Source organism: Carlito syrichta, unplaced genomic scaffold (assembly GCF_000164805.1).
Source record: "Carlito syrichta isolate Samal-C Ts95f unplaced genomic scaffold, Tarsius_syrichta-2.0.1 Scaffold10796, whole genome shotgun sequence".
Taxonomy (NCBI): domain Eukaryota; kingdom Metazoa; phylum Chordata; class Mammalia; order Primates; family Tarsiidae; genus Carlito; species Carlito syrichta.
Window position 1 is genome coordinate 230660 of NW_006954892.1, and position 14799 is coordinate 245458.

The 14799-nt window shown below is 37.6% G+C and overlaps 1 protein-coding gene across 1 annotated transcript in view; it reads right to left on the minus strand.

The window, feature by feature from the left end:
* The window catches only part of ABCA12 (ATP binding cassette subfamily A member 12), a 176659-nt gene extending 162835 nt beyond the window's left edge, over positions 1 to 13824 (minus strand). Inside the window, exon 1 of the mRNA XM_008053854.1 lies at positions 13756 to 13824. Coding sequence (XP_008052045.1) covers positions 13756 to 13824 — 69 coding nt within the window. The remainder of the gene's footprint in view (positions 1 to 13755) is intronic.
* Positions 13825 to 14799: the final 975 nt, after the last annotated feature.

Consider the following 14799-nt stretch of genomic DNA (forward strand, 5'->3'; position numbering starts at 1 on the left):
ATCAGGCTCAAGAAGTATTGTTGAACAAAGGAATAATTGAGCCAATGAGTGAAAGACTCAATAGGAGCTTAGCATTCTATGCAACTTTCCTATACCAACATAATAGCCTATGTTAGCTTCTGTCATAGAACTTAACATACTGCTGTAGTCAACAGTATGCCTGGTTCCTGAAACAAACTGGCAATTATTTCATGGTTGAGATACTATCTGAGTCATTCCCAAATTTCCACTACCTTGTGCAGAAATGGGTGTTCAAAAAATAAATGTTGCATTCCACTATTCACAATAGCAAAACAGTGGAGCCAACCTAAGTGCCCACCGATAACTGACTGGATTAAGAAAATGTGAGGCAGCCGGGCTCGGTGGCTCAGCCTGTAATCCCGCGCCTTTGGGAGGCTGAGGTGAGTGCATTGCCTGAGCCCGCGGGTTCGAGACCCGCCTGGGCAGGAGACCTCATCTCTACAATAAATCAAAAAATCAGCCGGGCGTGGTAGCGCATGCCTGTAATTCCGGCTACTCGGAAGGCTGAGGCGGAAGGATCGCTGGGCTGGTCGAGGCTGCGGTGGCCGGGAGCGGCCACTGCACTCCAGTCTGGGCGACAGAGTGAGACTCCAACTCAAAAAAAAAAAGAAAATGTGAGGCATATATGTATATATAATGGAATTCTATGCAGTCACAAAAAAGAGAGAACTCATGTCCTTTGCAGCAACTTGAATAGAGCTGGAGATCGTCATCCTAAGTGAACAGAATCAGAAACAGAAAACCAAACACCATATGTTCTCACTTATATGCAGGAGCTAAATGGCCACAAAGCTTTTCATAAATAAGGGAGGAGGGTAGGAGAGAGTTTAAGGTTCAGAAATTACCCGTTGGGTGCAATGTTCACTATCTGGGGAACAGGCAACCTGAGACCCAATCCCCACCACTACACAATATGTCCATGTAACAAACATACACATGTACCCAGTGAATCTCAAATAACAACAGAAAAAAACATGCTGCACTGCAATTTCTGTTAGTTTCACTTTAAACATTTTAGGAGCTGCCTTTTCTCCACATGTAGACATGATTCAGGTCTAAAGACACTAAATGCTTAATATTTTATATTTCTATAAAATTCACTCCAGAGCAGTGAAAAACACATATTCACAAAAACATTAACTGTGATATGCAAACCGCTTTAGAGCTCAAGCCAAACCATAGGGACAGACCAGGCCCGTACTTAATAAAGTAAAACTTCGAGCTGTGTTTCCGTCTGTTTATGTAGTCAGGCTTGTTATTTTTCCTCCCCCACTTTTTAGAGACAATTTGTTTCTGCCAAATCTCAAACTATCTACCTGGGGCTCTTTAATTCTCCAAAGCAATCCAAACCTAATTAATTATTGATCCTTAAGTAACTCCTAACCTAAATATTCTACTAAAACGTCCATTGTATGTCAAAGAGCGCAGCTCTCCTTGCTGGTAGGCCTGTCACCAACTTCTTAGACTTTGGGTATAAGGGCAAAGTTTTTAAAAATGGAAGTTTGCTGTAGATCCAAGGAGTCTAAGGCATTAGGTTGGACGTAGCTTGAAAAGCACCCAGACCGGCTGAACAACATAATCTAAAGCACATGCTTCTTGAATACCTGTCTACTTCAGAGCATCTGGGGATCTTATAAACACACAGATTATGATTCAGTAGATCTGAGGTGAGGCCAGAGATTCTGCGTTTCCGACAAGCTTCCAGGTAGGCGATGCTGATGCTGTTGATCCATGGGCTATACTTGGAAGAGAACGGATCTAGGTGTTTGCCACCCTACCTAATTAGCAGGAGTGTTTACAAAGTCGTGGAATACTTTCGTTGGAAAGTTTCTTTCAGGTCATCTGCTGGATAGAATTCAGGGCATTTCTAAACTTGGATAGGATAAAAATACTACATTTTTATTTTCTCTAGCTTGTAATCGGAATTTAGTATTTCCATCGATGACAAATGTAAGCAATGAACCACAATGTTATTAGAAGTACCTGCAACTTTATCACCAATAGAAACCATGGCTATTTTAAAATCATGTTAGAGCTGTTGCAGATAGTCAAAGTACTATTTACTACGTCACTACTTTAAAATTACGGTAGTTACTGATGGTGGGAGTGTAAACTAATACAACCTCTATGGAAAACTAAAACAACCTCTGTGGAAAACAATGTGGCAATCCCTAAAAGGTCTAAAAATCGATCTTCCATATGACCCTGCAATCCCTCTTCTGGGAACAGACCTGGGGCAACTGAAATCATTCTACTGAAAAGATACCTGCACATACATGTTTATTGCAGCACTGTTCACAATAACAAAAACACGGAACCAACCATGTAGCCCAATGAAAGTGGACCGGATTTTTTAAATGTGGTACATATATACGATGGAATATTACGCAGTCATAAAGAAGGACAAAATTATGAACTTCGCAGCAATTTGGGTGGACTTAGAGTCTATAATACTGAGGGATCTATCACGGAAACAAAAAACTAAGAACCAGATGTTCTCACTCATAAATAAACCTTGAACAATTATCATAATACTATAAGAAAGGGATTGTCAATAGTGGGAAACTGTGGAGGTGGGGTGACACACTTTATTAGTAAGGTAAATAAGGGTATCTGATCTCAAATCAGGTGAAGTGGGGACCAAATTGAGACCCAAACCTTACCTGTACAGTGACCTGTTGTACACCTGACCCTGAATTGTACCACACATCTTTAAAATATAAACAAACAAACAAATCAATAAAATTATGGTAGTTATATTAATTACTGCTATAACTTTAAAAACCATATTATAAATTCACTTTTTAATACTCTGATAACTGAATTTCAATTGAATACATTTTATTTATAATCTGATTTAATTTGATAAATTTAAAAACATTATTCTTAGATGGGTTATGGGCTTGACCAGAGTGCCAAAGACATTCATAGCATGGAGATGTTAAGGAAGCTTGATCCCTTTTGGTAATCTCTGCAGCGAAGAAGGTCAACATAATCGTCCAAAACCACATTTTCAGTTGTGAAGCAGACAAGGGACAAAAATCTGAATGTCAAGATACATAACCAGGATTTTTTAAAAAATATCTATTGTGCTGTTATGAGGAACAAATAAGAAAGCAGCACAGAAAGTGTATTGGAAAAATATGAGTGCTACAGAAACATAAGATGTATCCTAGTCTCTGATTTTTTTTTAAAAATTAGAGTCTATTCTTCAAGTATCCTAGATACAAGATATCATCTTTATTTTAGGTTTCTCATTTGAAATGTAGACTATAAAGAATTAGGGTTAAAAAAATGAACGTTTGTGGATTCATCAGTTTTGTATTAGAAGTCATCGTTATTATTTAAAGTATTCATTGGAGTAGGCTTAGTGCCCCACAGCTACTTGTTGGTACATCCATTCATTTTCTATGGCAACCTAATGAGAATTCAGTGACTGGGACCAACTGTACCAACACAAGTGTCCATCCACATTCGAATGAGGGGTGTATACTGTAAGATATCTTTAAGTTGTCTTTTGACTCATCTAATTTGATGATTTCATAAGGCAGTTTGGGAAATCTTGAAATTCATTTTAGACGTGCTTTCGATTGAAACAAAAAATAGAATCCAGAAAAGTTTAAGGCAATCTAGACTCTTTTATAGGCAAAAAAACCACAGCAAGCCCATAAGCAAATCTATTATCACAAAATTTCCCTGGGATTTTAGGTCACAGAGGTTTGGAGAACATTGCTGCATACTGCACTTTAGAGGGATAATAAATACAAAGTCCTCCACAGTATGATCTTGGGAATGTTAAGGTTGACAAGTTAATCACAAAAGAAAGAAATAAAATTTAAATTTTCATAGCAGCAGGATTGCTGTCGACACCACTCTAAATATTATCATAAGCAACCTAGAAGCAAAAAACAGATGAGCCATGACTTTTTTTGTTTGTTTGGAGAAAGGGCTAATATATTGATTTCAGGTAAAGAATAAAGGAGCTACTTGAGAACTGTGAGGAAAGCAGTTTATAAGGGTTTAGTATTTCTGCCAATATTTTAATGATCTCACCCTACCTCTGCATCTCCTTTGCACACCATCCTCCTGCATTTTTGACATCTAAGGGCACGTGTACACTGAAGCATTTACAATGCCTTCGTGAGTTGGGGCATTCGTGTTCTTTTATTCCTCCAAGATTTATATTCTACCGAGATTTTATAATGCTGTTCTCTTTCTTTTCTCTTTCCTTCCCTGAAAAATTCAGTTCAAAATCTTTAGGTGGGATCCAGCCAGGAAAGTGTCCATGCTAGGCTTGAGGAAGCCACAGTGACCCATGAGGGAAGTGGATTCCTAGTAGGGTGAAGAGAGCATGGGCAGTGAGGAGGCCAGATTGGGGTGTCAGACCAAGAAGGGTAAAGAAAGTGTCAGTATAGAGGTAGAGGCAGTGGCAGCTGATTGGTTTCAGGAGGCTGGACGAAAAGAATAAAAATATCCCCCAGGCTTCTCACTAACTGTCGGAGGAATTGTAAATATGGAGAAGAAAAAAACTAGAATAAGCTCTGTAGCACTGAGCTAGATTGAATAGCAAGAGCATAAACTCCTCGTTTCCAATATGTATAGACATAAAATGTAGAGAGAAGGGTGTGTGCGCATGCGCGTGTGTGTATGTATGATTTATTTTCTACTTTCTGGTTGTTTCTGCCTCATTTTGTACCTCCTTTGTCCCAACCTTGAAAACACCTTTTTTTTTTTTTTTTTCAAGAAATGATAGTTTCTTTTAGTGGCCATCTGAGTGCTCGGGGTGATCATTGCTAGTAGGGTCTCATTACTTCCAAGACTAAGCATAACTAAAAAATAGATGTAGAAGATAAAGATAGGTAGATGATAGGAGAGAAGCAGATGATAGACAGACAGACAAAAATAGGCAGGTATGTAGATTGATAGAAGGATGATAGATATGCTGCTCAGAGACTGTGAAAGAATTATGAGGACGTATCCAAGAATGCAGATACAAGCCTGTGGCCAAATCTGAACATCACATTTGACCCACTGGCCAAATTTAAGCGTTAAAATATGTTATGAAAATAATGGGCGAGGTTGGAGATCATCATTCTAAGTGAGCAGACTCAAACAGAGAACCAAATGCTCTCACGCATATGAGGGAGGTAAATGGTCACAAGGATGGAAATAATAGACACAGGACACCAACAAGAGGCTAGCTAGGTGGGGAGGGGAGTTAGAGTTCAGAAATTACCTATGGATACAATGTTCTCTATCTGGGGAATGAGCTACCTGAGACCCAATCCCCACCACCACATGATATATCCATGTCACAAACATGCATGTGTATACCCCTGAATCTAAAATAAAGATGGAAAAATAATGTTAGGAAAATAAAATATTGGTTGGGCTTGGTGGCTCAGTCTGTAATCCCAGCACGTTGGGAGGCCAAGGTGAGTGGATTGCCTGAACCCGCAGTTTCGAGACCCCCCCGGGCAACTTGGCAAGACCTCATATCTACCATAAATCAAAAAAAATTAGCCGTGAGTGATAGCGCAAGCCAGTAGTTCCAGCTACTTGGAAGACTGAGGTGGAAGGTTCGCCAGAGTCCAGCAGGTCGAGGCTGCAGTGACCGTGAGCCTGCCACTGCACTCCAGTTTGGGTGACAGTGAGATTCCAACTCAAAAAAAATAAAAAGAAAGAAAGAAAATAAAACATTGTGTCTAACTGAGTAAGCTAGGAATCTATGAGTCTATACGGATGTAAATAAATGCACAGGCAAACAGATAAAGCAATTGAAAGATTAATAAGAAACAGGGTATGTATGAGGGAGGACCAAAAAAACAACAACGCAGCATTATCTTTTGGAGGGTGGGCCCTTTGTAGTATACTTGGGATTTGTTCCTCTGGATCAAACAGTCAACCAGGGTTTTTATCTGGAAGTTCTGAGAAGGTTGCATCACGATTTATGGAGCAAACGTCCCGGGTTGTGGCAAACCAGGTGACTGGTTCTTCCACCATGACAACGCACCTGCCCGCACCGCGCTGAGTATTCCACAGTTTGTGACCAAAAACGACATGACCCCGGTGCTCCACCCTCCCTATTCACCCGATCTCTTCCAGAGCGACTTTTTTGTTAGTTCCCTCGGATGAAAAAAGTCCTCAAAGGGAAACGTTTTGCCAACCTGAGACAGGTGAAACAAAAAATGGCAGAAACATGAAAAGGCATCGAAATTGACAAGTTCTAAAACTGGTTTGAGCAGTGGAAAAAGTGTCTCAATCGGTGCATTGCATCAAATGGAGAGTACTTTGAAGGTGACTTAAACAAGTAAGAATAAATACACGATTTTATTTTGGGACATGAAAACTGATGGAACATGTGATTCCAAACTGTACCCTTTTGCTATAGAGGACACAGTTTCAACAACTGGCGAAGCTTGAACTGAGAATTTCATGGTGGTATTGGGTTCTGTTTGTAGAAAATGCACATTAAAGTATGTGGGGGTTATGGGACACGAATCTCAAGCAGCTCTAGGAAACAAGGTGACTTGTACTATTCTTGTAACCTTTCTTTAAATTTGGAATTGTTTCAAAATAAAAAGTTTGAACATTCTAAAAAAGATCTCTGCATTTCTTTTTGAAAATCCAGAACCAATTTTTAAAAAGCAAAAGATGAAGGAACAGGATAAGAGATTGTAAAAAAAAAAAACAACTTTATATTCCAAAACTCTTCTCCATGTAGGTGTTAAGGTTTGGGGAATTAACAATGATGCCATTTCATTTCAGTGCACATTCCAGTGGCCTTGCAGTCCACGATGTCATCCACTCAAAATTACAAGTTTAAATTGCAAGCAATTCCTTGAATAAATTAACTTTTAAATTGACTCCAAAGCTTTCATTTAGAGCAGATCTGCAGTATCTGTAAATTAAATTGAATTGCCTAGTAACATTTGCCTCTGCATTTGTTAGAAACTATTGTTTTAGATATTTGAAAATTTCATAAATGTAAGTTTCTAAAAATCCTGGGCAAAGCATATAATTTCACCTTTAGGCCACTGATACTCCATTACCTTGTCAGAACTCTTTATTCTAATTCCTGCTATTACATGTCATTCTATTTGTGTCCACCATTGCTTTATTTTCTTATCATTTTTACTACAAGGTAATTAAGAAAAGAAGATACAAATGAAATTTAATTTTTTTTACTACATGTTATAAAGTTTAAAGAAAGTAACATATTGTTTGAAGATTGTGAATTTAATTACTGTATCTTTGTTATCTCAGGGCAGAGGTCATGGATTGATGGTAGGAAGATCAAATCAGACTCTTGGAAGTGCTCTGTTTCTTGCAGATTTTGAAAACAGATTTCGTTGTTGCTGCTCTTTTTAATGGAATTTAAATGCCTTAAATAGGACATGCACTCTCTAGTTCATCATAGATTCCCCATTTCCTACTTTGTTATGAAATGCTTAGTGTACTTCACCTAGTCACATTACCTGTCTTGCCCTACAGATATTTGAATTTGTGCCCTTGCACTAGAGTGGTTTGAAGTTGGTTAAGTCAGAAATGAATTTCTTAATTTCAGTAGGGTTTCTTTGCCTTAGTCTCAAAACAAATAAAAATAAAACGTCTAAGATAAAGAATTTCAATTCCCCTTCCTAAAGTATAGTCTTGGCGAGTTTTAAAGACACTTAGAGTTTAACATATTAATACAGTATAATAATTACTTATATAAGGTGTAAACGTTCATTAATACACCCAAAAAATTGTTGAGCAACTACTGTGTACCAGACACTAGGGACAGAGCAATTAAAGTTTTTAGTCTTTTGAGGAAGGAAAACATTTTTTTTAAAAATGACAGCAGATAGAATGGATAATGTTACAACGTAGGAAGTAAAGATCATATGATAAATCAAGGGAAGCTGAGTCAAAAAGCTAAAAACGAAAAAGGATCAAACAGAAGCAAAGAGATGTGTGTTGGGTGGAATGTGAGAAAGAAATGGAAGTCTCTCAAGCAGAGGGAACAAACGCGTGAAGACCCACAGAAGGGAAAGAAAGTGGGTTACTCCACAAACATACACAAGGTCAGAATAACCGGCACATTGAAAGTTAGGGAACATGTCTCTGCCGTATGGTTATCCAACCTCTGCTTGAATGCTTCTAGTGATCAGAAGTTTGCTATGTCATGAGGCTGCTTCATCTTTAGATAACTCATATTTTCTGATATTTTTGCTTATATCAAGGCAAAATCTTCCTTCCTGTGACTACCACTCATTTGTCTAAGTTTGGTCTCCTCATCCACATGAGAATTCTATGAGGATTTGAAGAGAAACAAAGTTCTCTCTTCTGTACCTTCAACAATTCTGTTAAATTCTGTTTAATAATATCTGCCCCAGGAAAATTCAAGTGGTCTTCTTATAATTAGGGTCAGAATTCAATACAGTACTCCATATGACAATGCTAACATATATTGACTGCTTAAAACACACAATATCCTATGTTAAACACTTCACATGCATTAATCTCATTTAACGTAATTGCCTACTTTCCTCTTGCAGATGGGAAAACAGAATCTCAAAGAGACTAAATAAGCCTTTTTTCTATGAGCCACTAAGTGGTAGAGCTGGTGTTTGAACCCAGGGACTGTGACTTCACCAGCACAGTAAACTATCAAATGATATATCGAAATGACTACAAAATAGATTGCTAACTCTCTTTGATCTGAATATTCATTTATTCTATGAGAGCATTGAAAGTCATTTAAAGGTCTTCCTGTACCTTAGAATTATAACTTTTTATTATAAACTTAAAAATAAAAATTGTGCAACCTTCCACATATAAAGTACACCATCCCTTTCTTCCTTTTCTATGGCTTCCTTTTGCATTGTCCTATAAAACAAGGACGACTATCACTTGATGGTAACAAGAACATTCCAAGGTTTACATTCTGAAGTAAGAGATTGGTGCTTAAGAGCTGAAATAAACCTTAGTTGCCCAATGCGGAAATAAAAATAACTCAGTCTCAATTAATTTAGCTATTTTCTGTGTAACACTGTCATTCATATAAATAACTCATCTAAAAAGTAGAATTAAGAAAGTTTTCCAAAATCCATACTTACAGATTTGCACTTTGGAGATTGGTAAATTTTCTATGGTATATATAAAAACAACATTTTTTTGTCGGTCATTAGCTTATTTCTTTCTCTATTGCTCCTTTTTCTGAAACATCTTCACCTCAGTTACTTGTTAATCATTGACTAAATTCATAAAATGTACATGCCTACTATGTGTTAGGCATGATAATCAACAGGTAGAACTAAAATTTTTGAGCAATTGAAAGGAATTAAGGGGGTAATTGATACCAATCCAGAAGAGGTCAAAGAGAAGGAAACATTGGATCACATAATTAAGTAAATGATGCAGGACCTGGTTTGTTTTAATATTAGAATTATTTTGAGATTAAGGTTGAACCCCAAATTGTTTTAATCTAAAATTTTGAATCCAAAATTTTTTAATATAAAAATTATTTTAATGTGCAGACCAATCTGCTCTAAAATTTTGAAGCTAAATCTTCCACTTTCTCTAGTCAATATGATAGAAAGTAGCATGAATGAGGTGTAGATTGCAGGAGAGGGTGTCAAGCTTGACCCAAATGCCAGATTGTAGTAAGTTGTGGGACAGTCTGAGACAGAAAACTTGTTCTATCAGCAACTGAACTAGAATGTGATCTACTACCTAGACAGTTACAACAGAATATTGACAACTGAAGTTAATTTCCTTCTTCAGATCAGAAGGCTGGAATTAAATCCCACTTCTGTAGAAATCTGAAGTCACTCCTTGATATGCATTTTTAGGACCCATCTTCTTAATGGAAGATAAACTCTTATCTTGTATCTTCTAATCTTTCAGTCTACAGTCTCTTTCCTATCTCGGGACTGTTTTCTGTCATTAACTAGCATCTCATTAGATAGGCCTCTCTGTTGCTAGCCATCTCTACTGGAATGTATCTTCATTTCTCCATTAATTTTAGAGTTAAATTACAAGCCAACAGGACAAGCAACTGCATCTAACTGATTTTCTCTATTACCTAACATTTCTGTTAGTGTTTAATTTATTTTCTTCTCTCTCCTTCAGTATTCTTTCTTTTTGCATTACAATAAGGAATTGATATTACCACAAATATGAAAAAAAAAAGCAATATCGAAGGCCTCCTTGGCAAATATGATCTCTTCTTTGGTAGGCTGAACTCTAAGCAGAGATTAGAGAATATTGGGAAAGGAAACTCAATTCAGCAGTGATAGAGAAGCTTCCAGAGAGAAAGGAAAGAATGGTTGGGGAAATCTGATGTTGAACTTTAAATTCATTGTGACCTTAGACCAGTTCCTTGAGCTCTCTAGGACCCTGTAAAACTAAGTAAGTTAGATCGTCCCAAATATTTCAGAATCCTGGTATTTGATTTTGTAAAAAAGAGGTAGACATTTACTCAAGAGAAATTTTGAGGAAGGTCACCTCAGAAATTAAAGATCCTTTTTTCTTTGCTGCCAAACTCATCATTTAGCTTTTCTTACTCTCTATTCTAGCATATACTTCTATAATAAATATATTTCTTCAGCAATCCTCAATCTACCTTAACACTTTTTCTATATTTTTCTTTGTGTTTTTTGTGTAATTTATTTCACCATTAGTAGATTTTTAACTCCTTCCCCTACAAGTTATTCTTCCTTACTTTCTGATGGAATCCCTAAAAAAGATCAGGAAAAGTTGCCATGGTAGTGATGCTGGCATTTTTCCTTACCATTCATTAGGACTCTGTATTTTCAGTGTTCTGATTTAATTTACATTTTCCTAGATTTAGGACCACATTTTTAAGTACCATTTTTAGAATATTTATAAATATGGAGATAAAAACACTTGCATTTTAAATGACAGTTTGATGGATGATGGCTTGATGGATGTCAAGCCATCCATCCATCTACACAGAGGCCACACAAGTCCTCTTCTCATATTTATAAGCATCTTCCTTTTTTTTTGGTACATGGTACATAGCAGACTCTTTATCTCAATTATATATACATACACACACACACACATATGTATAGATATCGATATATAATTCAATTAATCTTATACAGTTGGCTCCACATATCTGGGAATTCAACTAACCCAAGTCAAAAATGTAGTTAGGCCTATCACGGTTGCATCTGTACTAAACATGTACAGACTTTTTTTCTTGTCATTATTCCTTAAACACTACAGTATAACAACTGTTTACATTCCTCCACAGATACTTGAGAGACCGCCGTATTTTTTTAAAAAAGCATGTCATGTCTTGTGATTTGCTTATGTTTTCTCTTTTCACAATTTTTTTGAATTTGATCTCTCTTTAGATGGGAAGATTTCAACTTTGCAACCTCACGTTTTCTCTCTTCCTTCTTAAGTGTAGTGCTACCACACGGACGTCCTTCCCACCTGTGTCCTTAATCTTTATCCCAGTATGGAGAGATGGAGCTGGCTCCATGCAAAACTGAAGAAAGAAATGTATCTTTCTTTGCCCTTTTGCTCTCCACTTAAAATTGTCTTTCCTCCTTGTTTTGCACCACCATCTTCTCTGGTCTTTCTTGTCCCTCTGATTGGTCATAATGAATTCTGGATGCCCTTCCATATTGCCAAATTGTGGACTTTTTCTGACCTCACTTCCTGCAACCAATTCTGATCTTTCCTGGTCTCATTTGCTGGAGACGTACTTAATATCTGAACCATTCCATATCCCAGAATGCACTAAGAGGTCAGGTATTCTTCTCTAGGAAAAGTATAATTACTAGGGTTTTCTTTAAAGGAATGTTGGTTAAATGGGAATAATACAAGGTATCAGGATTAAAAAAAAAAGACACTTTTAGACTATCTAACTTGCATCTCCTCTAAATATTTCACCACCATGTTCAGCAAAAAATTGACTAAAATGCAGAGAAATCCTGAGGGAAAATGATACTCCTACTACCTACAGATGAGAAAGAAATTTGGCACTGAAATTTCTCAGTGTATTTACCTGAAGTTTTTGTGTTTTCCTTCTGTGATTTGTATGTAAAATGGAGTTGTAAGGAAAGCAAATGTCAGTGCTCAGACTGTCAGCAATAACAGATACCGGTTTTTAGTCTCTCCGTGTTTTTGTTTTTAGTTATTGATTTTTCATCACTTATGATCCTTCCTGTATGTAAATGTCCTCCTCTTTCCCACACTCTCTTCTCCTGAATTTCCTTTCACCACTAATCTGAGTAAGTCGTGACACACACATTATCCCAAATCCCTCACTAATCTACTCTCCAAGTGCGTCACCATCTCTATAGCACTTTGAAACACATTGCACATTTGGTTCTTCCCCCACTATCAATTAGAGGTGACAGGCCTTGTGCTCATTTTACAAGTGGAAAAACCTGTGCTTAGAGAACTTGTCCTCTGCTGCTTAAGTCATGTAAGGAGCAGTGGTAGAAGCCCCAACGCTGGTCCTCTGACCACATTCATACACCCAGGACTCTTCTCTGCAGAAATGATGATAGTCCCAGTAATAATTAGGAGGAGTTTGTCATGTGTGTGTGTGTGTGTGTGTGTGTGTGTGTGTGTGTGTGTGTGTGTGTGCTTTCAGTTAAAAAACAAATAAAATAATAATAAAAATATTAGTGAGTTTATAATTTTATGTCCAAACCCAACACCCATGCAATCAAATGATACCTTATGATTTTAAACCCTGCCTGCCAAATTCACAAAGATAAGTAAATATCTACTTCCTTCTTTGAATACAAGCATCAGCACGCTCAAGTAAGGTGTGGGGCACTGCAAACAAGGATAGAATAAGATAAGGTGCAGAGATAAAACACTGGTTTCTATGACACACATGATTTGCATAATGTTTATAGTACTCATTCAAGGTTGGGAATTACCACTTTGAAATGAGCTATATTGAATGCCTTCTTGGATTTCCCTGGTTTTCAAACATATTCTGAATATATGACAATTCACGGAAACCAGTTCCTTTCTCAGTCTCCCTGGGCTCTATCCGATGAAGATTTAATTGCTGATTTTGTAATTTAAAAAACCAATATTAATGTTTATATACAGAAAAGATGTGGCAACGAGCAAAGAGAAGACCGACTATATAGCAGCAAAGTTAAGTGATTCAATAATACTCTTAAAATATGGTATATATACACATATACTCATTGCTGGCATTTCTGGTAAATGATTTTTAGACACTAAAATGTCGTAAAAGCGTGTCTATACTAACAGCCTGCAAACTATTTCTGTTCTGTATCTTACCCTTCAACCAACTTAGTTTCTATGGCTTTCGATTTTCCAGTACCTTTCCTTCTATTTATTGTAACTGTCAAATAATATTTTGCTTTCCTTCACCCAATTTTTAACTAAATTAATTAAGAAAAATTCTGAAAGCATTTTGGCCTTAACCCAGAATTCAGCAAAGCTTCAATTCAGCCAGTAACAAGGCACATCCTTTCATTTGCCCAGGGCATGTCCTGGTTTACTCTTTTAATTTACTGAAATCAAAAGGCTGCTTTTGGGGCAAGTTAAGACTTGCTCCATTAGCTATAAGACAGAAAGAGGGATGAATTCTGAATATCTTACTTCCTGCTTTGGAAAATGCCTTTAAACTCTTCTATTTTTACCTCATTAACATCACCTTTAGGATTACCTGGTATATGGCCCAAGGCTCTCACCCCTACCGTTTGTTTTTTAACTCACCGGCTGCCTTTTGACACCTAGCCAATTTTTCCAGACCAGGATCCGAAGCTGATGAAACTGGGAAGCCATCCTACAAACACCCCGAATGAGAGAATTCCTCTTTTTTTCCTCTACTCCACAAAAAAAAGAATCGATGCCCGTTCAACTTGCTCTCTGTCAGTGGGCCAGTAGCCTCTTCACGGCATAGCTTCCTTGGGGCCTGGGGTAAGAAACCCACAGTTCTTTTGTTTCTTCTGGATTTTTCCCTGTGGTTAATCCTTAACCAAGACGTACTTCCCAACCAGCTCTTCTTTCAAAAGAAGGACACAGATCAGTGTCTTTGGGTGGCTTATCCTTATTTGAAAATAGCATCCAGTTGCTGCTTGTCTGATGAAGTCCAGATGCAAAAGAGAATGAGTATCGTTCAGATAATGCCCCACTGTGAAAAAAAAAATGAACCCACACCTCCTACTCTCCATGAAATTAGCTGCCTATCCACACCTTAGAGAACGTGTCACCTGTACGGGACGAGTCATAAGGAATTAGGTGGGAGCCTTGCCAAGCCAGTAGGACTTGTCTTACATTCTCTTGTCTTCTTTCCTGCACATAGTATCTGCTCCAGCAGAGGCAGGGCACAGAGAGCATTTCACAGACGCTGGGCACACCACTGGAGCCAGAGATTCTTGTAGTATTTAAAGTGTCGTTAAGATGATTTATCTCAATAAAGCCAGAGCTCAGCTGAAAATCTCTCAACCTCAGTCCATCATTAGATATCCTAGGGAAAGTATCCGTCTTTAACCTAAAGTGGAATGCTTTGATTTGGTGGAGAAGTGACTATGTGAGCTGGGTCTCACCTTCTGTCACAATTTACTGAGTTAAGCATCACGCAAAAAAGGAAAGGTAGGCTATAGGTGACATGGTAACAGTGGATTCTCTCGTTTTGGAGATAGAGACTCATGTGTCTATTATAAGAAAGCCACCTGTTTCAGGTCTTATGGTTAAAGGGGACATAGCCTGACCCAGGATATTTCTATCTCCTCCTATCCACAATACATTCATTCCTCT